At 53.1% G+C, this 22,795-nt stretch overlaps 8 protein-coding genes across 8 annotated transcripts; 5 read left to right on the plus strand and 3 right to left on the minus strand.

Moving 5' to 3' along the window:
• Nucleotides 1-125: 125 nt before the first annotated feature.
• BO82DRAFT_356632 (uncharacterized protein) lies at nt 126-1,137 on the plus strand. Its single transcript, XM_025635784.1, has 3 exons — nt 126-285; nt 410-757; nt 846-1,137. Exons 1-3 carry the CDS (start codon nt 276-278, stop codon nt 893-895), a joined length of 408 nt encoding a protein of 135 aa, XP_025489458.1. The 5' UTR covers nt 126-275; the 3' UTR covers nt 896-1,137.
• A 1,052-nt stretch (nt 1,138-2,189) lies between these two features.
• Nucleotides 2,190-4,106, plus strand: BO82DRAFT_356634 (uncharacterized protein). The gene has a single exon (XM_025635785.1). The coding sequence runs from the start codon at nt 2,356-2,358 to the stop codon at nt 3,973-3,975; it is 1,620 nt and encodes a 539-aa protein (XP_025489459.1). The 5' UTR covers nt 2,190-2,355; the 3' UTR covers nt 3,976-4,106.
• A 3,899-nt stretch (nt 4,107-8,005) lies between these two features.
• On the minus strand, nt 8,006-9,321 carry gldB (putative glycerol dehydrogenase (GldB)). The gene is made up of 2 exons (XM_025635786.1): nt 8,699-9,321; nt 8,006-8,622 (listed from the first exon to the last, which is right to left on the minus strand). Exons 1-2 carry the CDS (start codon nt 9,104-9,106, stop codon nt 8,053-8,055), a joined length of 978 nt encoding a protein of 325 aa, XP_025489460.1. The 5' UTR covers nt 9,107-9,321; the 3' UTR covers nt 8,006-8,052.
• A 1,357-nt stretch (nt 9,322-10,678) lies between these two features.
• Nucleotides 10,679-12,865, plus strand: BO82DRAFT_356636 (phosphatidyl synthase). Its single transcript, XM_025635787.1, has one exon. It carries the CDS (start codon nt 11,093-11,095, stop codon nt 12,503-12,505), a length of 1,413 nt encoding a protein of 470 aa, XP_025489461.1. The 5' UTR covers nt 10,679-11,092; the 3' UTR covers nt 12,506-12,865.
• A 1,751-nt stretch (nt 12,866-14,616) lies between these two features.
• BO82DRAFT_394040 (MFS general substrate transporter) lies at nt 14,617-16,439 on the minus strand (the record flags this gene model as incomplete). Its single annotated transcript, XM_025638709.1, has 6 exons — nt 14,617-15,237; nt 15,293-15,572; nt 15,632-15,784; nt 15,839-16,035; nt 16,098-16,255; nt 16,316-16,439. 6 exons carry the CDS (start codon nt 16,437-16,439, stop codon nt 14,698-14,700), a joined length of 1,452 nt encoding a protein of 483 aa, XP_025489462.1. The 3' UTR covers nt 14,617-14,697.
• A 1,061-nt stretch (nt 16,440-17,500) lies between these two features.
• BO82DRAFT_420147 (MFS general substrate transporter) lies at nt 17,501-19,450 on the plus strand. Its single transcript, XM_025640127.1, has 5 exons — nt 17,501-17,850; nt 17,905-17,929; nt 17,997-18,403; nt 18,464-18,884; nt 18,940-19,450. The coding sequence occupies exons 1-5, from the start codon at nt 17,576-17,578 to the stop codon at nt 19,300-19,302; spliced, it is 1,491 nt and encodes a 496-aa protein (XP_025489463.1). The 5' UTR covers nt 17,501-17,575; the 3' UTR covers nt 19,303-19,450.
• Nucleotides 19,451-19,869: 419 nt separating this feature from the next.
• On the plus strand, nt 19,870-20,916 carry BO82DRAFT_289378 (Aldo/keto reductase; the record flags this gene model as incomplete). The annotated part of the gene is made up of 2 exons (XM_025631651.1): nt 19,870-20,204; nt 20,277-20,916. 2 exons carry the CDS (start codon nt 19,870-19,872, stop codon nt 20,914-20,916), a joined length of 975 nt encoding a protein of 324 aa, XP_025489464.1.
• A 729-nt stretch (nt 20,917-21,645) lies between these two features.
• BO82DRAFT_366995 (uncharacterized protein) lies at nt 21,646-22,586 on the minus strand (the record flags this gene model as incomplete). Its single annotated transcript, XM_025637065.1, has 2 exons — nt 21,646-22,519; nt 22,567-22,586. 2 exons carry the CDS (start codon nt 22,584-22,586, stop codon nt 21,646-21,648), a joined length of 894 nt encoding a protein of 297 aa, XP_025489465.1.
• Nucleotides 22,587-22,795: the final 209 nt, after the last annotated feature.

Raw genomic sequence — 22,795 nt, forward strand, 5'->3', positions numbered from 1 at the left:
GAGGGGAAAGAGGAGCAGACTCAAAGAGAGAGAGGAGAACAGCAATGCTGAGGTGGGAAAGGAAGGATTGCTTAACTAAGATCCTCCAATAGTCTCCGGAGCCCGCCCGCACTATCGTCCTCCATCATCACTACCCATTCATACTACGAAGACGCCCTCCGACAACCACCCACCACTAGCGCTCCTCTACCTACTCCCTTACGCTCCCTAATCTCTACCGAGCGTACAGCAGACTACGATTCGAATTCTCCGCCAGCCACACCACAGACCTCACCATGAACCTCGGTCAGTCCCCATCTCGAGCCTCCGCCTCACGCCGGGGTTGCTGGCTTGGCCCCGCTTCCCAGCTCGAGCATCCCGAATTTCAACCCAGCCAACTTCCGCTGCTGCATACTGACTGTCTCTGCAGACCGAGACGGCGATTCCCAGATGGCCTCTTCGCCAGAGTCCTCCCCCTTGGCCTCCGACGACTCCAACCCGGGCACCCGCACCCCGACCAACAAGCTCCCAACCCACATTCCTCATTTCGACGGCTCCGAACTGTCCCCGCCCGGCTCGCAGACCCAGAGCAGCGCCTTCGAGGGCCCCGGAAAGTCTCACGGTCCCGGGGGGCCGATCGCCTCGCCGTTGGCAGCTCAGGGTCTTCTCTCCCAGGGCGACCCGCAGTCCGCCCCGGTGGCGTCGTGGATGAACAAGCGGGCGGAGGAGGAATACCAACGAGCAATGGAATTTGTCATCGATCAAGACTTCAGCTTGGGTACGTTCCAATACATCTGGCCGGGTATTCTACGGGATCAATGGGGTCTGCGGTTTTGAACGTGATAACTGATGCATAGCGTTTGCAGCGGAGTTCGGCGATCCGTTCGATGAGAGAGATATGGAGCAAGGGCTCTAGACGGGGGAGGCGGTCTATTTGCGAAAAATGTCTTGCATCAAAGCCAATGAACAGCGTGGAGACTGGAGTTTTGGGTGTTGGGTGATCTTCTTGTTCTGAGCGGGGCGGAATTTTTGATGGAACCGCGATGATTACACGTTTACGAGCTTGATTTGCATTTAGCCAATCATAGAATAGCATTCGGTATTCTTCACCTCGATATTGTGGCTCGAGATTTGGACAGGGGTGCACTAAGAATAGAGTACCTCGGCGTTTGTAGAGTCTAGGCTGAAGTGCTTGATGGTGCAGTGAATGGGCTGTAGGCTGGTTGGCCCAGCAACGCGATCACCGCCAAAACAGCCCGGTGGCTCGCCCTCCCCGGTCCAACCAATAACTTATCCATTTCCATTGCAGCCAGCTCTGCTCTGAAACTCTGCTCTTAGACTATCGCGCCATTTATTTATTGCTATCGCATCCCGACAACTGACGCGACTCGGACGCCTCATTTCAATCAGTCTCATAGTGGTGTATCTTCTACCCCGTTATCCACCGTCGTATCGCTCCTTCTACCCGCTCCTTGACGTCAAAACACGCCGCACATTCCAACTCGGTCGCGACCATCAAGATGGAGGACTTTGTCTGTCCGTCCGTCACATTCCAACCGTTATGGTACGTGGAGAAACTCTTATCTTCTTCGTGTCAGGATCAGCAGCTCCCCTCGATGAGAGTTGCAATGTCGATCCAAGACAGGCCAGCACTGGCTCACTCACTCCGGCCTGGGCCCCTTTCTTGCATCTCCTCCCTCCTTCTACCTTGATCTTCCTTCATCACTTGCGTGGAAACCCCATCGCCACCAAATCTCTAACATGCGACCTTGAATAGCCCCCCGCATCTTAAGCTTCCTCAGAACACCAAGTTCGGGTTCACCCCGACCAAAACCCTCACCCGATCAGCTCCGCACGTCTGGGACCGCAAGCCATCCACGTCGTTTCGCGCACGCGGCCGGTCGCGCAAAGTCTGGAAGCGCTTCCGCTCCTCGTTCAACAGCATGAAAGCTCTGCAGCAGATCACCGTCGGCGAGCGGCACGCGATCGACGAGGAGCTCCAGCTCGAGATCAACAGCACGAGGCATCTGGGACTCGTCCGCGGAGTCAAGCGGAGATGCTTCGCGCTGGACCCGGATGACCTTGCCAGCGGAAACTCACGAGGGAGGTCATTCCTGGAAACACAGTGGGAGTCTGATTCAAAGGGGCGACGACGTAAGTTCTCTACCTTGGGCTTTGGGGGCTATTATATGCTTTTCTTTCTTGGCAAGCGGAAGACGTCATGTTTCACGGAGGAATTAACGATGATCAGGCAAGCTGCCACTTGTTTACAGCGAGTTTGTGGACCTTCCCGATGAACCGATGGCGACGGACAGTCTTCTTCAGCCACATGACAATATCGAGAGTACCAGCGACGAGCGAGACGCGTCCACGTCGATGCACGAGAACCTTGTTATCAGCGAGCCGGACGAATTAGCGACGGGTGGCCTCCCGGAGACCCCTACGAAGTTGGTGCCCGGTGCGCCCTACCCCCGCACGCTACCTGGCGATTCGGAGGGTTTGTCCCCCGGTTTGGACGGGGACATAACAAACATAAAAGGGCACGAGATCAGTCATGCTTCGCCGTTTACTGTGTTTAGTCCGGTTGTCGGAGGGTCACATACTGATTCGCCTACTACAAATACTGCGGAGGAAGACAGTAATGATGATGGTGATGCCGCTGCTACGATCAAGGAGGTCCTGCTGAGCGCGACGAAGCTGGACTCGAATCCGGAGGTCCCTGCTATCGTCCCCGATATTACCGTCGAGCAGGAGTCGACTATTGTGCGGTCAGCTTTGCGCAGTTCGTTGGGCGGAGAGGACGCCGAACTACTGAGCAACTTCCTCTCCAAGGCCCAGGCCAAGCGTGACGCCAAGGCTGCTGCCGCTGCCGCTGAGACCGAGGTTGCTGCTGAGATAGAAGCTGCTGAGGCCGCAGAGATGGTCGCAAAGAAGGCCGTGTCGGTCGAGAAGGAGGATGAAGCCAAGAAGATGCAGGAAACGTCACCGGTCGAGATGCCGACTCCGCCGTCGCGGCGCGCGTTGGAGGATCTCGACGCCAACTCGCCCTCGCCGCAAAAACCGCAGCGGGTATCACCCACCAAGTCGCTCGAGAACGAGAATCAAGAAATCGGCAGCCCGCGTCGTAGCACACGTCCGCGTGCCCCACCGGTACGCCCCTCTACCGTGGCGGCTGCAGTGCGCAGCACCTTCGCCCTCCGCCGTGCCAAGGGCAACGAATTTGTCTTCCTCCAGCGGACCGAGGCCCAGGAGCTCGCTCTGGCCACGAAACGCAATACGCGGTTCAACAAAGGCAGCTCCACCATGCCAAAGCAGACACTGCATGTTCTCCAAATTCACAAAAGCTACACCACCCCAATCGGTGACGATAAAGCCAGTCCTGCTCCAGTTGCCGCAGAAACTGCAAAGGCCAAGAAACATGTGTCTTGGAACAATAACCGACTCGTGGAGTTCGAAGGTGAAGACGCCAATGCGACCGGTCACAAACATGACGTCGCTGGTGTGGGCCGTGGGGTAACGCATCAGCGCAGCACGGACAAACCCTCCGATATGAAAAGAAAGGCAGCCAGTGGCCGCACGACTCGGTCGCAGACGGGGCAGAAGATTGGTGGTGAGACGGGGCCCGATGCAGCGACTACTGCGCCCGCTACTGCAACACCGCGGGCGCGGCGCGTGCGCGGAGCGCCCGAAACCACAGCCGTCGCTACTGCTGTTGCTGTTGCCGTTGCTGCTGCTGCTGCTGCTGCTCCCACTTCTTCTCCTACCTCGTCGTCTGCATCTTCCGGCAACGATAGCCCCCTTGGTCAACGCAAGAAGTTGATCCCCAAGTCCCCCAGAAAGACGCTCGAGACCCCGTCCAAGGAGAGCAGTGCCACTGCCAGCATGACGAGCCGCAGCAGCAAGACATCACTCCGCAGCAGTAGCACGAAGACGAGTCTGCTGAAGGTCAATGCGGGATCGACGCCGATTGCCAGACGGATTCGCTCACGCTCGTGAGGGCCGTGGAGGCGCAGGGGGTCGTGTGTGATTGTTTGATTATTTGTACATAACATACTAGCATGTATGGCGTGGGTTTTCTTACTGGATGCATAGGATAGGCGCTTGGGGTGTTATCTCGTTTATTCGGGTACTCAATATTACATACTGCTAGTCTTTCCGGTTTGAGTGCACGTGTTGAGTTTGTCTCATCTATACGGTGCGGATGTTCTCGACCTAGAGCCTTAAGTGTATGCCTCGGGAAGTGGACTTGGTGCCTCAGGCATACGTATGCTCCTGCACCCGGGTACAGCACAGTTACTTGGTCATGTGACCGTCGCTTAGGATGCAAGCTCTTATGCAGCGTGCACTTCTCGAATCTCAAATTTATGCCTTTAGATTGATAAAGTCCTGAGTCTTATAAAGGATAGGGTTTCTGATTTCTTCTATCTACGAGCCGCATGTCTTGCCCCTGAAGACGCTGTTCTGGGATATCCGCTGTATATAATTTCCCGTCAATGTAGCCGGCCCTGAGCGTCAACACTAAACAGCTATCAGGAATTACATTTTCTTCCAGGAATGAGTTTCATCCTGATCAGGGATAGTAAGGTACAGTATCTGGTAGATCTTCTTTCCAACTCACAGAAAGGACCAAGTAGCAGACATTATCCAATTTTAGCTCCTACTACTACACAAAAACTTATACTTTTGTTGATTGACTTCACCTTCACATGATTTTATCGCCTACCTAGCAACTATAGCATAGTATAGAAGGCTATGGAGACAGAAGGCGTGAGCCGATCCTCGTAGATGTAGAGAATTGATAACATCCTTGTTCTTCATTATTGTCTGCCTGTCTACCTTGTCATTTTGTCGGACGTCATTCGATGGTCTTAGGTTTATCTTAGTAGTCAAAAAATAGTATACATGTTCGGTAGATCTGCACTACGAAGTGTCGCAGGTATGAAAAAATATCTAGGAGCGAGACTGGAGAGATTCTATGGTCAAGGTTCGTCCTCCCCCGTTTTTGCTTGTGGGTGTAGCACTGTACTTCTTGCATAGATCGCTGCTCGAGGTCGAGACTAATCCATGTGTCTGAGATCTACAGAAGTTGTCGATTCAAATAACGAGAGAACAAGGAAGAAGTAACGCGGGAAATCATACGCTGAGATTTCGGGCAGCCTGGACAAGACAAGAAAGAACTCTTTAGCTGAAAGCGGGGCCGATTGGATGCCCTGAAGTTCGCCGGTTCATGAACGCGCATACTACTGAGAACGATAGCATGTATATCCTTGAATACCCACGCGGCTCGTACAGATGAAACCAGAGTATACTCGACTGGAATGAGCCGAAGAGCAGATAGAGAATCCTCCACTCACCCTCAGCCCAACTGACCAACCCCTAGTCACAACAGAGCCTCAGACCGATATCAGAAAGCAGAACACCCGCACGCGACATGCCCTGCACGATGATACAATCCTCTGCACGGCTGCTGCAACCCTTTCCAGATATACATGTACATGGACATATGTGGCATTGCCTTGGCCGTCATTTGCGTTTCCAACTTGAGTCAGACCACCGCTAAAGCTAGCTACTGACTTACCGACTTACAGGCTGCAGACTACAGCACACCTTAACTTTAATGAGATATCCAAATTCGGACCAACGGTCCCTCCTGCGGGTGTCAAGCCACGAAGTAAGGGGGCTGGATTGTAAGGCTACGTGCATGCAGCTTTCTCTCTTGAGATGTGCGCAGCACCTGGCGAGAGAGATCGCTACATTATGTCCAAGGCAATTGGTAAAATGAAAGGGAGTACTGTAGCCCGGTAGGGCCTGGCTTATCCGCCAGGCAAGGAAGTATAGTTACTACTTCGGATAGGTTTGGCATCAACAACCATCCACCTATGACCATAGTTATCCAGCACGATTGACCTAAACATAAACAGAATACCATACGGATTAACCGTAGCAGAGAACCAATCCATCCGAAAATCTGAGATTTACCGCAACTGCCGAGAAAACATGATTCTTCGAGTTCGGATTTACTACGTAGCAAGACAATAATAATCGCGCAAAACGAGGATCTCCAGTTTTTATTTCCCTCCTACCCCCGCCGCGCTCCTCGCTTGAAACCCTACTTACCTTCACTGAGGTACACGGAAATGGATATCGCAGTAGTCGGATGGGTTCAGTCGGGTACAACACTAGTAGTTCTTTTGTGATTATCATCGAGGGTACGGGAGATTAGTTCTGTCGTGATTGGTTAGGATGTTGGTGGACATCAGCGACAGAACCGGTTGCCTACATTGTGGGAACCCCATCTAACGGACGTTGCACTTGTTGTCGTTGTTGTTTGGTTGTTGAAATTGAGATATCGTGTCGGAACTCGGAGAACCCGGTTGGTCGATTTCTGTTTGGTTCGTTGGACGGACGGAGATACTGTATGGAGACTGTTGGATTGGAAACAACGCCGCTTACTCATGTTGACCGTGTTTTCGGTCTCCATCCTAGCTCAATGGAACGGGCTATCTATGGCTATCAGCATCGGAAAGATGACGAGATTGGACCATGTGCAGGACATACTTGGCCGAATTCTGAATGCTGGGAGTCGACAAAAGAAACGGTGTAGATAGCAAACCAAACAGGCAGAGACAGACCAGTGCAATAAACACCACGAAAAGCATTAAATGTGTACCTGAAATTATTCTAATCGATATCCATCAAACCCGACGAATCATAAGCAAAGCAACCACCACCCCACTTGTTTTTTGTAATTGTACGGAAGCATTAATGCCTCAATGCCTCACTATACAAATTCTAATCAAACACACCCAACCTTTCCAGGCTCATTCATTCCAATCAATGCACAGTATACATCTTCCACGTCACTAATCTCCCTGCCCCCTCCCCCCGGGCCCCCTTTTTGTGTTGTTCCCCTGGTTTAGGTCTAATTGGAATGCCGAACTGCAAGCCACCGAAACCCAAGTGAAATTGATAGGGTTAGGGCAGCCGCACCTGGCGCAGGGCGGGGGATCCACTTTTGGCCAGGAGCCCCGGAGCCTAGGAGCCTAGGCAGTGCTGAGCTGAGTGCAGAGGTGGTGGTTAGGGCTTTGCCGGATTTGTCCACCGGGCCGGGAGGGGGAGGGTTGCCAGGTGTTGTTTCCCGGGATTTTCCGGGATTCTCCGGTAAAACTAGTCCCGTTCTGGGAGATTGGATGCTAGGCTGGGATGGGTTTAGTGAGGGGCTTTCAACACCCCCCTCTCTATCGGGTGTTGACGTTGACGTTCAGTTGCTTGCTGGTGCTGGTGCTGTTGCTGTTGCTGTTGCTGTCGGTAAGCTCGCTACTTCCCATGCTACAACCACCACTTTAGAGTCGGGAATCAAGCAGAAAGGCTTAAACCAACAAGCACCACCCAAGAAGATTTTCTTCACAATCCGTCACGAGTAATAATCCAATCCTGGTAAGGTACTAAGCTTACTGAGTGGTTACACATTAAGTTACACATTACACAACCTTTTTTTTTTTTTTTTTTTGTTTTTCTTTTTGGGGTGCTCGGTGATTGACAGCAAACGACGTCATCCCGCAGAGGTTAGTTTTTTTTTTTTTTTCTCCTCTTGCATGGAGGACTGTCCTCCGAGCTTCGAGCGGTTTGGTTTTTGCTTTCGGCGCGCGGTGTGTGTGCGTGTGTCGGATGTCGCATTGCATTACTGTTCCTGTACTATGTGCTCTTGTGGACTTTAGGTTGCACCTCGTGTTTTCAAGGTTATTGGTGGGTGGTGCGGATTTTAGTTTTCTTGGGGGGCAGGGGAGGGGAAAGGATTAGTTAGTTGTCTTGACTAATTTGTTACAAGTTTGGGAGATTTGATGGTGGGGGGGGGGGCTGTTGCGTTGTCTTGCTGGGTTGACCATTGAAGGGGTGAATTACAATGCTTTACTTTGTACGGTTTACAATAATTAAATTCTGGTCCGAAATCTTCAACAAAAGGTCATAATTCTGTGTCGTCTAGCTGATAAGAAGATTATCTCATTCCGTCATTTTTTTATGTCCCGCATAAATCATTAACGCTTGGTCTCTACTTCCGTGCCAGGAAACCGCTTAAGCAGACAGGTTCTTGGCCGTCTCCTGGGGCCACACGTCGTAGCCGAAGGTATCCTTCATGTTGACGAAGCGGAAGTGGCGGCCCTCGGCGACCTTGTTGACCGCCTCGAAGTCCTCATCGGACAGCTCGATGCTCTTGAAGTTGGACTCGATGCGGGCGGGGTTGGAGCTCTTGGGCAGGACGACGTAGCCGCGGCGGATACCCCAGGCGATCAGCACCTGCGCCAGCGTGTTGTTGCCCTTCTGGGCGATCTCGTTCAGGGTCTTGTTCTCGCTGACGCGCTCGCCCGTCGTGGGCACCTGGTTCTGCGAGCCCAGCGGCGAGTAGGCCTCGGGCAGGATGTCGTGGTCGGAGCAGTACTTGACCAGCTCCTCGTTGGGCAGGAAGGGGTGGATCTCGATCTGGTTGACGTGAGGCTTGACATCGGCGTACTTGAGCAGCTTTTCGAGCCCCTCGATGGTCCAGTTGGAAACTCCGATCGCCTTGACCTTGCCCTCCTTGTAGATCTTCTCCATCGCCCGCCAGGTGGGCTCGGGGTTCTCAGTCAGGTCCTTGAGGATGACGTACTGGAAGGGTTGGTTAGCTGGGATGTTGTCTGTGGGCTGCCAGGGAGGGAGGGGGGGTCAAGGGATGGGATCCTACCTTTCCATCAGGGCCGATCTTGGGCTTCTCCTGAGTCTCCTTCTCGGCGGCAATGGGCCAGTGGACCAGGAACAGGTCAATGTAGTCGAGCTGGAGCTTCTCCAGGGAGTTGTTGACCGACCACTCGACATCTTCGGGGCGGTGCAGGTGGTTCCAGACCTTGGTGCAGATGAAGATGTCCTCGCGCTTGACGGAGGGGTTCTTCTTGAGGAAGTCCTTGACCGCCTGGCCAACCTCGTCCTCGTTCAGGTAGAACCAGGCGCAGTCGAGATGACGGTAGCCGATGTTAAGGGCGGCAGTGACGGCGTCGTAGGTCTCACCCTTGGATCCCTCGCTGGCGAAGGTACCGAAACCCACGGCGGGGATCTTGACGCCGTTGCTCAGAGTGAAAGTTTTGCCAGAAGACATGATGATGATTTGTGGTGGATGTGGGTGTAGTTGTTGTTGGGAGGAAAGTCAATTGATGGGAGGGAAAGAAAGAAGAACCGGCTTCGGTCGGGGGTCGTGGGAGGAAAGGCCAAATAAAGCTGACTACAAGTGGTTTGGGTACTGGTGGTGGTTTGTGGTGAGTAGAACAGGAAGGATGGAAGTGGGGGAGGAGGGCGTCTAAAGAGGGGTTATGGTGGTGGTGGTGGTTGTGGTGGTGATGGATGATGCTGCGAGGCGTGGTTGTCACCTCGCCATTGGCTCTCAACTATGACATTAACCTTTTTTCTGAGCTATTCTACAGAGTCCAGATGGGTTCTACATTGTTCGATGGAGTTTGCTGAAGCTTCTGGCAATGAGGTTCGAGGGCAATGGCATTGTGAGCTCATAGCAGTAGATTCATAGCAAGCTTAGATGGATACTATGAGTAAGGTAAGTAACTAGGTAGCTTCCTCCTCCACCGAAGCTCGTCTTGTCCTCTCTGGGTTCCCGGAGCGAGCTTCACCCGGCAACATGACGGCATCGCAGTGGAAACCGTCATGAAACCCTCGGGCTTCCCTCCTCTTCCTCCTCTTGCCAGTGCTCCTCTTCTTCCTGCCCCCCTCCCCTCTCCACTGCGTATTTCAGACCAATCCCAATCCAAAACCCCATGACATCACCGGCTCACAATTGAGAGCGAAACGGCGCGAGCGTTTTGAGACCCGCTACTGCCCGCTCGATCGTCATCGGCTCCACCGATCTCAGACTCACCCATGGCTGGGGGTATTGACCTTGACCCAATTATCCCCCATCCAAGACACTTGCTGGGCCCGTTCTGCCCCCCTCCTGTCCACTGGCCATGCATTGTGGCTTCATGCCGGTCGGAAAAGAGGATCCTCTTGCCCCCCCCCTTTTTTGCTGAACTAGTCTAAGGCATCTAGGGGGTTCGTCCTGCAGTGGAAATTAGTTGTTGGCGGTGATGCCACAGGAGAGCCTTGTTCCGCCCCGCCCGTCGAAGGTGGTGTGGTGATGGCAGTGATGGTCAGTGATAGCCTTAAAGGAACTGCAGACTTGTTGCAGACCTGCAGATGTGTCGGTGATGAGGGTGGAGCAAAATCCCTCACCCTGATACCGTACGGTACATCCCAGTACCCCTGGGTACTTCTGATTCCCTGCCTGTCAGGGAAATGACACGCTGGGCGGTATGGTACCAAACAGGGTCCGGGTGGTATTTGAGTGGAAAGATTACCATGGATCTTTCCAAGACTCCACCGGACTGCTCACCAATGGCAAATCCCCTTCTGACTCCGCTGGCCCCGCTCCTCCCTATCAGCACTAATCACCATTCATGTGTGAGTGATGACGATAATTCCTAGGGATGATGATACGCCCCGGTGGAGCCCGGATTGTGGGTTCGAACAACTGCGGATGGCGGATGGAGAGCAGTAACCCGCAGTAGTAGTAGCAGCAGCAGCAGCAGCAAGCAGCAGCAACATGCACCCATCACCACCAACATCGACTCCACTATCATTCCTCCTACGTATCGGCTGCAGTACGCCGTACCATCCCAGCACCACCACCACCAGCACTGTGTGTACTCCATACGTAGTAGTCCGTAGTCTTGAACCATCCATCAGAAACATCCCCCATTTCTAGTACAATGACTTCGGCTGGTCCGCCACTATCGCTCTTCAAAGCTTGTTATATATGATCCCAGCTCTGCCCTCCTCTTTTTCTTCTTTCCTTCCGTCATCCTTCTATCCTTCTCATCTTCTTCCATCACTACCACTTCCTTCCAGGTGAAGAGCTCTTCAGTTCATTCCCTGGTTTTCATCTTATAATAGGAGTGATATCATCTCCCCCGTCTCTTATCATCTACGCTTTAAATTCTCTCTCCCCCCTCAGTCTCCCTGGTGGTGCTCTTTTGCTCTTCAACCTCGAAACTCAATTCCTCCGCCTCTAAACCAGTCAATAAACTCATCCATCATCATGCCTCGCATCGAAGACGCTGAAGGGGTTGACCCGACTGCTCCTGCCCCTACTCACCGCGAGTCTCGCGGTTCCCTCCCCATCCCCGGTGACATCGCCGGCAACACTGTCGAGGTCCCCGCTACCCGCAGCTCCATCAGTGATGCTGCCCAGTTCATGCACAACCTGAGCTTTGCTCCCTCTTCCCGGGATCGTCGTGCCTCTCGCAACTCCTTCGGCACCTCCCTTCCCATCCCCAGATCTCCCCGTGTCTCGCGGTTGTCCTCCGTTGTCACGAGAGATGTCTCCCGGGATATCCTGGCATCCCAGGTCCAGGACATGTCCAAGGAGAAGGTCGCCGCCGCCAAGAATATGGCTTTCGCCTTCGACATCGACGGTGTCTTGGCTCACGGTAACCACGCCATCCCCCAGGCCAAGGAGGCCCTCAAGATGCTGAACGGCGACAACGAGCTGGGCATCAAGATCCCCTACATCCTCCTGACCAACGGTGGTGGTAAGACCGAGGAGGCGCGCTGCGCGCAGCTCACCGAGGTCCTCGACTGCCCCATCTCCACCGACCAGTTCATTCAGTCCCACACCCCAATGCAGGCATTGGCTGAGTACTATGAGACTGTCCTGGTTCTCGGTGGTGAGGGCCAGAAGATCCGCGAGGTCGCTGAGAACTACGGCTTCAAGAACGTCATCCACCCCAAGGATATCCAGGCTTGGGACCCCACTGTCTCTCCCTGGAGCACCCTGACCGAGGAGGAGAAGGCCGAGGCCAAGCCCCGCGACTTCTCACAGGTCAAGTTCGACGCTATCTTGGTCTTTGCCGACTCTCGCGACTATCAGACCGACATGCAGCTCATCATGGATCTCTTGCTGGCCGATGACGGCAAGCTCTTGACCCGCGCCAAGGACCCTGTCGCTTCCCGCATCCCCATCTATTTCTCGCAGGGTGACTTGCTCATGCCCACCGACCACAAGGGCCCCCCCCGTCTCACCCAGGGTCTTTTCCGTATCTCCATCGAAGCCCAGTACAAGGCTCTTACCGGTGTTGATCTCGAGCGTGTTGTTTACGGCAAGCCCGAGCGCGCCACCTACACCTACGCCGATGAGGTTCTCAAGTCCTGGATGGAGGAGATCCACAACGAGAACAAGCTGCCCGAGAACATCTACATGGTCGGTGACAACCCGGCCTCCGACATCTGCGGTGGTAACATGCACGGCTGGAACACCTGCTTGGTCCGCACCGGTGTTTTCCAGGGCGGTGACAACGACGACAACAACCCGGCCAACTTCGGTGTCTTCCCCAACGTGCTCGAGGCTGTCAAGGCCGCCGTCCGCAAGGAACTGGGCCAGGAGTTCAAGTTCAAGTGGAACCCCAAGGTCAACCCTGTCCTCCACAGCGAGAACGCCTCCGCTGTTGAGTAAACGGGACGCTTATAAACGATCAAAAATAAGGAATTGGGCATCTCGGTGTCGAGTTCCTTCTCTTTATCTTACTTCTCATTCCCCATTTTCTCATACATCATGTTTGACCGATCAAGTACATTGATGTTAGACATTTTCATCTCCCCCCCCACACTTACCACCATATTGTTACGGCTTTACGGGTTTGGACTACTGATATCCATCGTTGTCGCTTGTCTTGGGCAGTTAATAAACCAGAAAGCAGACCGATTCTTTGTCTCGAGTGATTTTTTTGTGTCATGTTATTATTTAGACTGCGATTGATTTTTTTTCTCATATGATGAAGATGCGATATGCAAGGCATGCATCAATGAACGGTATCTTTTTTTTCTCTTGATTAATAAATCCATGTAACTTCAGCTTCCTAATACTGAGTAATTGGAATATTTAGATTTTCTTAGACTTTTTTTTTTTTCAAAAACAATGTCTTCAACAAAGAAAGTCATGACGTGATATATGGTAGTTACAGCCGGGAGCGGTCAGTGTCACACACACACAGACCGCCCGTTCCGCCCGTTGCATAAGGCATAAGGCCTCTTTTTTCCTATTCCGTCCACGTTTTGCTTCAGTGGGAATTAGTGTATCCTCTCCGACAAAACTTTCCACCCAACCGGACGGAGCGTCGCAGCCCAGAAACTCAATTCCGGGGGGGCCATGAATCAAGTATCATCGCCTCATTTTCTGCTGTTCTTTGCAACATGCCAACAAGGAATTTTGTCGCAGCCTAATGAATACGACCGTCTCTGTTTTTGTTCGTGGTATTGAGTTACGATTGGACGATAGACCAACTACTTCCGGTTAGTGTGATGGCACTGGGTACAGTACCTACTGTTAGACACCCCTCGGCGGATCTCCTGCCGATTCCATGATTGTGATTGCAGTAGATTCCCCCCATCCGGTGGACATGGCATGGGCATGGCACTGCATGGCATGTCTCCTTCCCCGAGCGAGTCCCGAAGCGAAAAGGAGCTGAAAGGTCGAGTCGGGTACATGCGGTCCTGGGGTTTTTGGGGGGGGGGGGGTGGGGTCCGCCGAGAATATCCATCTGGCTGATGTTTCGGGTCGGGTTTGTTCTCTAGACCGAGTTCGATGCCTCTGACGGACTTGACGCCGGTGTACAGTACAGTAGTTCCCTGTACTCCAGTGGATGGAGGGAGTTCTAATTTACCGTGTACTGTATGTACCTGCTCGGCTAGAGTGCAATGTCAAACTTGCCGCGCGGGAAAAGATTACATGCTGGAGTTTCGGTGGGGCTTTGCTTGGTATTGGAGGAAAGGAGGGGGGATAACTGTATGGTTGGTTGGTTGAGTAATTTCATTAAGATGAGTGGCGGGGATCGGTTCCTTGACGACTTGTGTAAAACTTCGGGTTCGTCTGGTTTGTTGTCATGTTAGGGATTGAGGCTTGGGAAGGAATATCGTGGCCGTAACTTGGAGGGATGATCAGTGAGCTTAATGCTGACTGATGAAAGGAATGACTAATTGTGCGCATAATCCGCTCTCGGGAATCAATCTGGTGGTGTTGTTGACATCGGCTCCCGGTGCAGCTATCCGACTCGGGAGGTTGTTGTTCGATCAGTGGTAGTTGTTAAGCTACATACTTTTCTTTCTGCTTCATGGCTTACTCTCCCTGCTGAATTGGTCGATCAAGGAGCTGCTGTCGGTCAAATATGTACTTGTGCTGTACTGTACACTGATCGTGTCTGAGTGCGACAGACAAAGAAGAGTATAGCATATACTGCCAGTAGACCTGTTAGGTGATGCTCTGCCCTTTGGAAGAGAACTCAAACTACAACTACCTTCTTCAAACTCCAAGCAGTTGCCATTTGAAGAAAACTCTCGAGAATATTGCCTGTACATTTCCGCCTATGTGGACCACACCTACTGCTGGCCGGATCACCACTCCCCCCCAGAGGTCGACTCGCTGATGATAACCGAAGAATGATAGAGAAAACAGTGAACTGGCTTCTGCTGGCCCACTACTACAGACCCGTGCTAGACCACGGCAAAGCTCGCGCCGGGTCTGTCATGCGCCTCTACCCAATGAACAGCTGAGAGGCAATAATTGTGTGTCATTATTCCTGGTGATCTTGTCAAAACAGTCATGAGGCTCAGGCCGAAACTATCTGTTTTTCTCCAGTTCTAATCCGCTATCTACCAAATGTACCTATAGCGTTGCTGACCATCCTGCTCCTCCGCCTTCTTGGCCTTCGTGTTGAGAAGATGAAGGTACACGGCCAGCAACGACGTTAACACAATCCCCGCCGCGGCAAAGGACGACAGCGTGATCCCGCCGGGCCGGTACTGGGGGCCGTCCGAGGTGGGGAAGAAGTAGGAGCCGTAGATGTTGGACGAGTTGCCGAACAGATTCACCAGCGCGTACACGATCGCGCGCTTCGTCCGCGTGCGGGGGATCGTACTCGCGATCCACGCCTGCACGACGTTGAACGCCGAGTACGACCCGGCGCACATCAGGAACATCCCGACGTATCGCACCGCCGTGGCGTGCGACGAAATCACCATGATGTTGCCCACGATGTCCACACACAGAGGCCAGATGATCAGGATCGCGCGGTGGTTGGTGCGGTTCGCGATCAAGGAGTTTCCCAGCGCCGTGAAGAATCCGAAGACGTACACGGGGGCTGTGATGAGGAGTGTGATTGTGTTGTCAAATCCCAGGGTCTTGACGATAGTCTGCAGCGTTTCATTAGTAGAAAACGAATATGGGTGGGGTGGGAACTTGACGTACGGGGAAGAAGTAAGTCCAGCTCTGGGAGGTGAGCTGGCAGATTTGGATCGAGATCAGCATCCATGCCTTCGGGTCGGTGAGTGCCTCTCTCAAGCCGTCCTTGACGGACCCGTTCTCATCGACCTCATCGTTGGCCGCGCGCGCCAGGCGCCATTCGGCGAACCGCTGCTCCTGCTCGTTCAGCCACTTGCGCTGTCCCGAGCGCGGGAAGTCGGGCAGAAGCACCACCGCGAGTAGACCTGCTACCATTGTCCCGGCGCCTTCGATGATGAAGAGCCACCTATTGTTTTCCCAATCAGAACCGCTGCACGAAATAGTTTTCTGCCGACAAAAGCTCACCTCCAGCCAGCAAGACCACCCTTGCCATTCAGCCCGTCCATGATGCCTGCGGCAAGCAGGCCACCAAACCCGTTGGCCACTGTGTTTCCGCAATACACCAACGCCACCCGTACGGCAATTTCCGACGGCTTGTACCAGGAGCTGATGAGAAGTCTGTACAAAGGTGTCAGCCACACTGCAACAAATCGTCATGGGCAGGATACATACAATGCTCCGGAGAAGAAAGGCGATTCAGCGAACCCGAGAAAGACTCGCACACACATGATCCCGGCAAAGTTCTTGGTGGCGGCTGTGCAGAGGGAGATGCCGCCCCAGATGAATATTGCTGTCGGAATGTATCGTGAGGGCTGCAGGCGGGTGAGGAGAATGTTGCTCGGGACCTGGCCCAGCAGATACCCGACGAACTATGGCGAGCAGTCTGTAAGCATTCTGCTATGCAATGTTGGCACATTCAAGTGTGACTCACCATAATGGCTACTGCGGTCTGATACTGGGTATCCGACAGATGGAGGTCTTCCTGCATTCCGCCGAGACGGGCATTGGCAATGTTCGAGCGGTCGAGGATGTTAAAGATGAACAACAGGAACAGCGATGAGATCAGGTGGAGATCGATCTTTCGAACCACTGTGCGGCATCAGCTTGTTAAACCCCGAGCATGAGCAGAGCCGTCAATGGGACTCGCACATTTCTTCTCTAATGCCTGCGTCTCTTCGTCCGATAGTCCTTCGAAGGACTCCGAGACCCGGTCATCGTACGGTTTCGTGGTCGATTCTACATGGAATGATGATGATTTGTCGACATCCGCCATGTTGCTGACTCAGGAAGGTAAGGAATTTCTGAGCCTCCGCAAACCAAGTGGAATGACTGGGAACACAAAGAATCAGACGAGAGGATTGGACGCAAGTAGCAGGGTCGATTGATGAAGGGAATATATACAGAGAAGAATGAGCCGGCCTTGGTCACAGCAGAAGGGCATATACACCGGAATCGATGCAATGGAGTACGGCTTATATATTTTGTTTGGGGTACTATGAGGGCACATTTACCCCGGTTCTGATGAAGTGCCGCATCAGACAACAACCCGGGGAAATGCGGGACTCGCAATTCGCCTAGCGGTTCATGCGGGGGACCCCAGACGCGGGACATTGACATCTGGAGGTCGGTTCATCTCCGCTCTCCGCTGGTCATGGTCTCTCACAAACATCCACCGTCATTCGATACGAAAGTTTAAATTCAGTGGAGCTCAGCCATAATTCGGCGGATATGTCACTGCTAGCAATATCTTAGACTGCGAGCTATGTATTGCACACTCTGAGTTGAACGTGTGCTTAAACCCAAATGGATTTATGAATCCCACATTGTTGAGATGCGATGGGCATCAACTATCTGAATGCCATCATATCTGCCGATCCGAGCTAGAAGGTACTGTCACGAGTGTACAGAAGCAAGGTCGGCACCGAAAACCGGATCAGATATGGCCCCGCCCACTCCCCCCTCAAATATCTCCGCTCATTTTCCGCGAAGTTTCCGACACGTATCCGGCGCGCCGGGTTCCTCTCCAAACTAGCTTTCTCTATTGAGTTTCAAAGCTTGGATCATGTTAGGCTTGGGCTAAGCTTGTGGAACAGATAGGCCCTCCGAGTACCACGGATCTACTCCAATGCACTACACTACGCATCAACCCCTCGATAGTCGCTCAAGTGACTCCATTTCCGCATGGGCATGAGCTTCGATCGTACAGTATCCCCGTGTGGAGCCTGCCCCCATGGGGGAGAGACTTTTTGGGTCCGTGCATTATGTTCATGAGCAGCTCCTGGGTTGCCTGAGATCTCATACTTCGTGAGCTTTAGTCATCCTATTTGATACAGTCAATGTCTACGCAGGCATCTTGTTACTCTGCGTGTCTATGCAATCTTCCAGTTAACACCGAAAGGATAATCCGACATGTCCAAAAACCTTGCAGATCATGTCGAACATGTGGCTAGTCCACCTATTCAGAAGGACAGACTGGGCGTATCGAGGCAGCAATGGGACCCCAGCTCTATCGACCCAGAGACACGGAAGAGGGTGGTGCGAAAGATCGATTGTTTCGTTATCCCCTTCATCTGCATCACTTACCTCATCACATACATAGACAAGGCAATGCTGGGATATGCAGCTGTCTTCGGTTTGAAGGAGGATCTGCACTTGAAGGGAGAAGAGTATAGCTGGCTAGGCAAGTTGATTTTCTGTTTAACCACTTCATTCAATCTGACTGGTGCCATGACAGCAAGTATGTTCTACTTCGGGTATCTAGCGGTGCATAATCCATCCCAAGTTTTGAGATAAGCATATGGGCTGCGTTGCTGACATGATGAAAACCCAGTTTGAATATCCTTCGAGTCTGGTGATGCAGAAGCTTTCAGTACCGAAATGGCTCGCGGCCAACATGATTCTTTGGGGTGGGATCACAATGGCTCTCGCAGCATGCCATGGGTTCCAGAGCTTTCTGGCCCTGCGGTTTCTGCTAGGAGGCCTGGAGTCGTGTTCCACGCCTGCTTACCTCCTGATCACGGCTACTTGGTATACGATCGAAGAGCAACCCATTAGAATCGGGTGGTGGTCGACGTTCCTGGGAGTTGCCAACTCCTTTGGTGGTCTGTTGGCTTTCCTGATCGGCCATATCCACGGTTCTCTTGCCTCATGGCAGTATCAGTTCATTATTCTTGGGGCTGTTTCGGTGGGATGGGGAGCCTTCATGATGTTCACACTGGCAGACGGGCCGTATAATGCGTGAGTCTGTGCCTCGCACTTATACCCGGTTTCCTTTTACGCTCACCCGTCTCTCCTTAGTTCCTGGTTGAGCGAAGAAGAAAGGAGAGTTGCTGTCAGACGCCTTGGTCCCGCTCATTCTGGGGAACCTATCCACGAGATCAAACGGTATCAGATCTGGGAAGCACTGACTGACCCCAAAACATGGCTCTTCTTCCTCTGCGGTGTGTGCACGCAGATCGTGAACGGGGCCGCCAGCAACTTCGGCAGCCTGATCATCGAGGGATTCGGGTACTCGAACCTCGTGACGACTCTCTTCCAGATCCCGTACGGGATGATCATCCTGGTCTCGAACGTCTCCGCGATGTATCTCCAACGCTGGCTGCCCGGCCAGAAACGCTGCATCGTGGCTTGTCTCTACGTGTGTCCAGCCGTGGCAGGGGCTGTAGGCCTGCATACGATATCCCGAACGCATTCCATGGCGTTGCTGGTGTGCTACTGGGTAGCTATTGTACTGTCATTCCATACCACAGGAAAGAAGCTAATGCTATATTCAGTTAACTAGTACATACACCGCCTCGTTCGCGATGATCATGTCGCTCATCACGGCCAATACGACGGGCGCAACGAAACGGTCGACCGTCAACGCCGTCTTCTTTGTCGCTTACTGCGTGGGCAACATTGTTGGTCCGTTCAGCTTCAAGAGTAGTGAGGCGCCGACATATACGTCGGGGATTGTGACGATGCTGGTGGCGTATTGCGTGGAGATTGTCCTTTTGCTTGTCTTTGCGGCTTACATGGTGTGGCTCAATCAGCGGAGGGATGCGGTCGTGGCTGCTGAGGGAGTGCATTTGGATGATGCTGGGGAGCGGATCGATCTGACGGACGGGGAGAATGTGCATTTTAGGTACTCTTATTAGTTGTAGGGTCAGATTGGTATCATGGACTTTTGGTAGAATGGTCGCGTCTCCTCACGGGGCTGAGTGAGGTATCTCTATTGGGATGAAAGAGCGTATAGTCGATTTGTCATAATATGTCTCCGCGGGGTAGAGTGGTCGAAACAGGCTGAACTTGGGAGCACTTTCTTCTTAGAGACTATGATGTCAATGCTTGTACTGATCTCGTAGCTATTGACCTTGATAATTCGAGCGCCAAATCAAGTCTTTGGTACTGAACCAAAGATCGAACGCGGAGGCTGGTTGCCGGAGTCTGAACATGAAAGCGGGGAGGAGTTGGGGAGAAGGGGAGAGTGGGGGAGGGTGGATTGCCATCGCCGCCGCGTTAGGTTGATTGATTTCCGCTGCGCGCTTTTCCGTCGCAGTTAGGGCTGCGGGGGCGGAAATCCGACCGACCGCCCACTTACTCTTTTCGGTTGCGCAGTACGACCGTCAACTCGAAAGAGCCAGACAACAAGTTATATTGCCAGGCAACCCATCACCCTGCCATTCAATCACTAACAAACACTCACCCACAGCCACCGAGTCACCATGTCCCTCCCCACGCACTTCACCCTGAACACGGGCGCCCAGATCCCCGCCGTGGGCTTCGGCACCTGGCAAGCCAAGCCCCTCGAAGTCGAGCACGCCGTCGAGGTCGCCCTGCGCGAGGGATACCGACACATCGACTGCGCGGCCATCTACCGCAACGAGACGGAAGTGGGTGCCGGCATGCGCAAGGCCGGCGTGCCGCGCGAGGAGATCTTTCTGACCGGCAAACTGTGGAACACCAAGCACGCGCCCGAAGACGTCGAGCCCGCGCTCGACAAGACCCTGCACGATCTGGGCGTCGAGTATCTGGACTTGTATCTGATGCATTGGCCTGTGTATGTCCCGCTCCCCCCCCCTCTCTATTGAATGTAAACATGCCACTAACACACGCATCAAATGGTGTGCAGGGCCTTCAAACCTAGCGACAAATGGTTCCCCCTCGACCCATCCGGGGTCTTCGAGCTCGCCCCCGGCACCGACCCGATAGCCACCTACAAGGCGATGGAGAAGCTCCTCGCGACCGGGAAGGTCCGGGCGATCGGCGTGTCGAACTTCACGGCCGCCCGGCTCGACGACCTCCTGGCGAAGGTAGACGTGGTCCCGGCGGTGAACCAAATCGAGGCGCACCCGTACCTCCAGCAGCCCGAGCTGCTGCAGTACTGCCAGCGCAAAGGCATCCTGGTCGAGGCGTACTCGCCGCTGGGCAATAACCAGAGCGGCGAGCCGCGCGCCGTCGACGATGCGGTCGTGCAGGCGGTTGCGGAGGAGGTGGGGTTGGATGCGGGCCCGGTGCTGCTGAGCTGGGGCGTGCAGCGCGGGACGGTCGTGTTGTCGAAGAGCGTGACGCCGGCGCGGATTCGGGCGAATCTGCAGGTCAGAAAGTTGGAGGAAGGGGTGATGCGGCGGTTGGATGGGCTGGAGAGAGGGAAGAGGTTTAATTTCCCGGCCAGGTGGGGGTGTGATATCTTTGGGGAGGCTGGGGAGGATGCGGTGCGTCGGGCGGCAGTGGAGGCTGCGGAGGAGAATTTGGTGAAGTTTAATGTGTGAGTTTGATTTCGAAGGCTGCGTTTATGGTTGGGTTATGGTGTACTGTACTTCATAGAGGGTTCTCTGATAAATGAATATGACTTTATGTCGGTTTTAAGTGAGATGGTCAGGAGCTTGGCTCGGAAGGCTGTTCTTACATGAGTTGTCTAATAGTCAAAGGCTAGCATAGTTCTCTCAAGCTATGAATCTGAACGAACTTCTTGTGCGATGGTACATGAGAGATGCTTAACAAAGTTTGTGTCATCTTCATACGCCAGTGTGTCTGGGCAATATCACATGCGGATCCCACTTCTTCTCGTGCAATCACTTCAGATCAGCAGAGGACTGGCTGCCCCGACTGTCCGATCCCAGTCTTTTATTCTCATTCTTCCTGAATATATTCTCTCTCTTCGGCAGTGTTTTGGTTTCAGGGCTGTCGACGGCACGAAGGATGTCGCACAACCGGGCGAAAGTCTTGGATGAGATTTTGTTACGCAGAGAACAGTCCAGAATGTCAGTGTGAAACTGGGAGACGGAGTCTGCTTGCTGTGTTACTATATGATCATCTGCACGCGAGTTCGATGAAAGGATTACCTCGACTGGACTGGAGTAATTGTGGATGGTTCGGAGGGAGAAGGTCTGGTAGAAGCAGAAGAGGGGTCCGAGGCTTGCTTTTCGGTGGCCTTGATATGAGAAGCGACTTCGGTGGGTGGCTTCTCGTCTGAGGGCATTTTGTCAGAGGACTTTTTCTCAACCGACTGTGAGTCGCAGAGCAGTTTCTGGGAGGGCTGCCTGGTAGGTAGGTGGTTGCTTCTTGCGGCACTGCTCACGAGGAAACTGGCCCCTGGGGTTGTTCTTCGGGCGCTGATTCTTGGGTTGTTGAGTCCTGGGGTGCTGATTTTCAGAGTCTTGTGTTCTGGTAGAGAAGGTCGTGTTCGCGGCGGGGTATACGTGAACAGACAGGTTATGGAATTGCTGGATGTTGACAGTCACCTGATTTACACGTCTGACATTCACAGGCGGTTGGTGACTCCTTGAGTTAGTGGAAGAGGCAGGAGCGTAGCTTTGGCGGTGGGGCGGCAGCCCAGCTGAGCATGACCCATTGAACGGAGGTTCGTCGTAACATTGATTATCATTAGGCGGTCCATCGAAGTCTTCGTCATGGAGATCTTCGTCGTCGAAGAAAGGTTGATCTGGATGTTGATAATCGAAGGGTGGCTCATCGAAGTACTGGTCATCAGAATACGGCTCATGGCAGTACTGATCTTTAGAGGGCGGTCGATCATAGTACCCTTCTTCATAAGGTGGCCCGTAGTTGGACGGATCATAAGCTGGTTCTTCGTAGTAGGGGTCATCACAGTCTGGCTCATCGTATTGCTCGTCATCGCGATATGGCCCGTCACAGTAAGCGTTACTGTCACCCGGCCCATCGTAGTAAGCATCACTGTAATATGGCTCTTCGTAATAAGAGCCACTGTAGTGTGACTCATCATAGTAAGGGTTATTGTAATCTGGCTCATCATAGTCATAGTACGGGTCGCCGCAATCTGGCTCATCGTAGTACTGGTCATCGAAACACGGCTCGTCGTAGTAGTCATCGAAGGGTTCTTCGTCGCAAGACATCCTGTCACAGAGTACAACCCAGCCCTGCTGAGTATATGTATCACTTACTTGAGATGTTGTAGATACATACGGTTCTTTTGATAGAACAGGGAAGTGTAAGAGTACCGATTCATCTACGAAGGAGTGGCTAGACTCGACTACTCTCGACATAAACGGCAGTAGCGATGCCTGACCTACAAGGTTTAAGGTTGGCATTTGATAATGCCTTTTTTTTGGACCAAGATAAAATTCACAGTCTAGCATAGTTTTCTTCGTAAGTCCGGGAAGATGGGGTCAT

Source organism: Aspergillus uvarum (assembly GCF_003184745.1).
Source record: "Aspergillus uvarum CBS 121591 unplaced genomic scaffold BO82scaffold_48, whole genome shotgun sequence".
Taxonomy (NCBI): Eukaryota; Fungi; Ascomycota; class Eurotiomycetes; order Eurotiales; family Aspergillaceae; genus Aspergillus; species Aspergillus uvarum.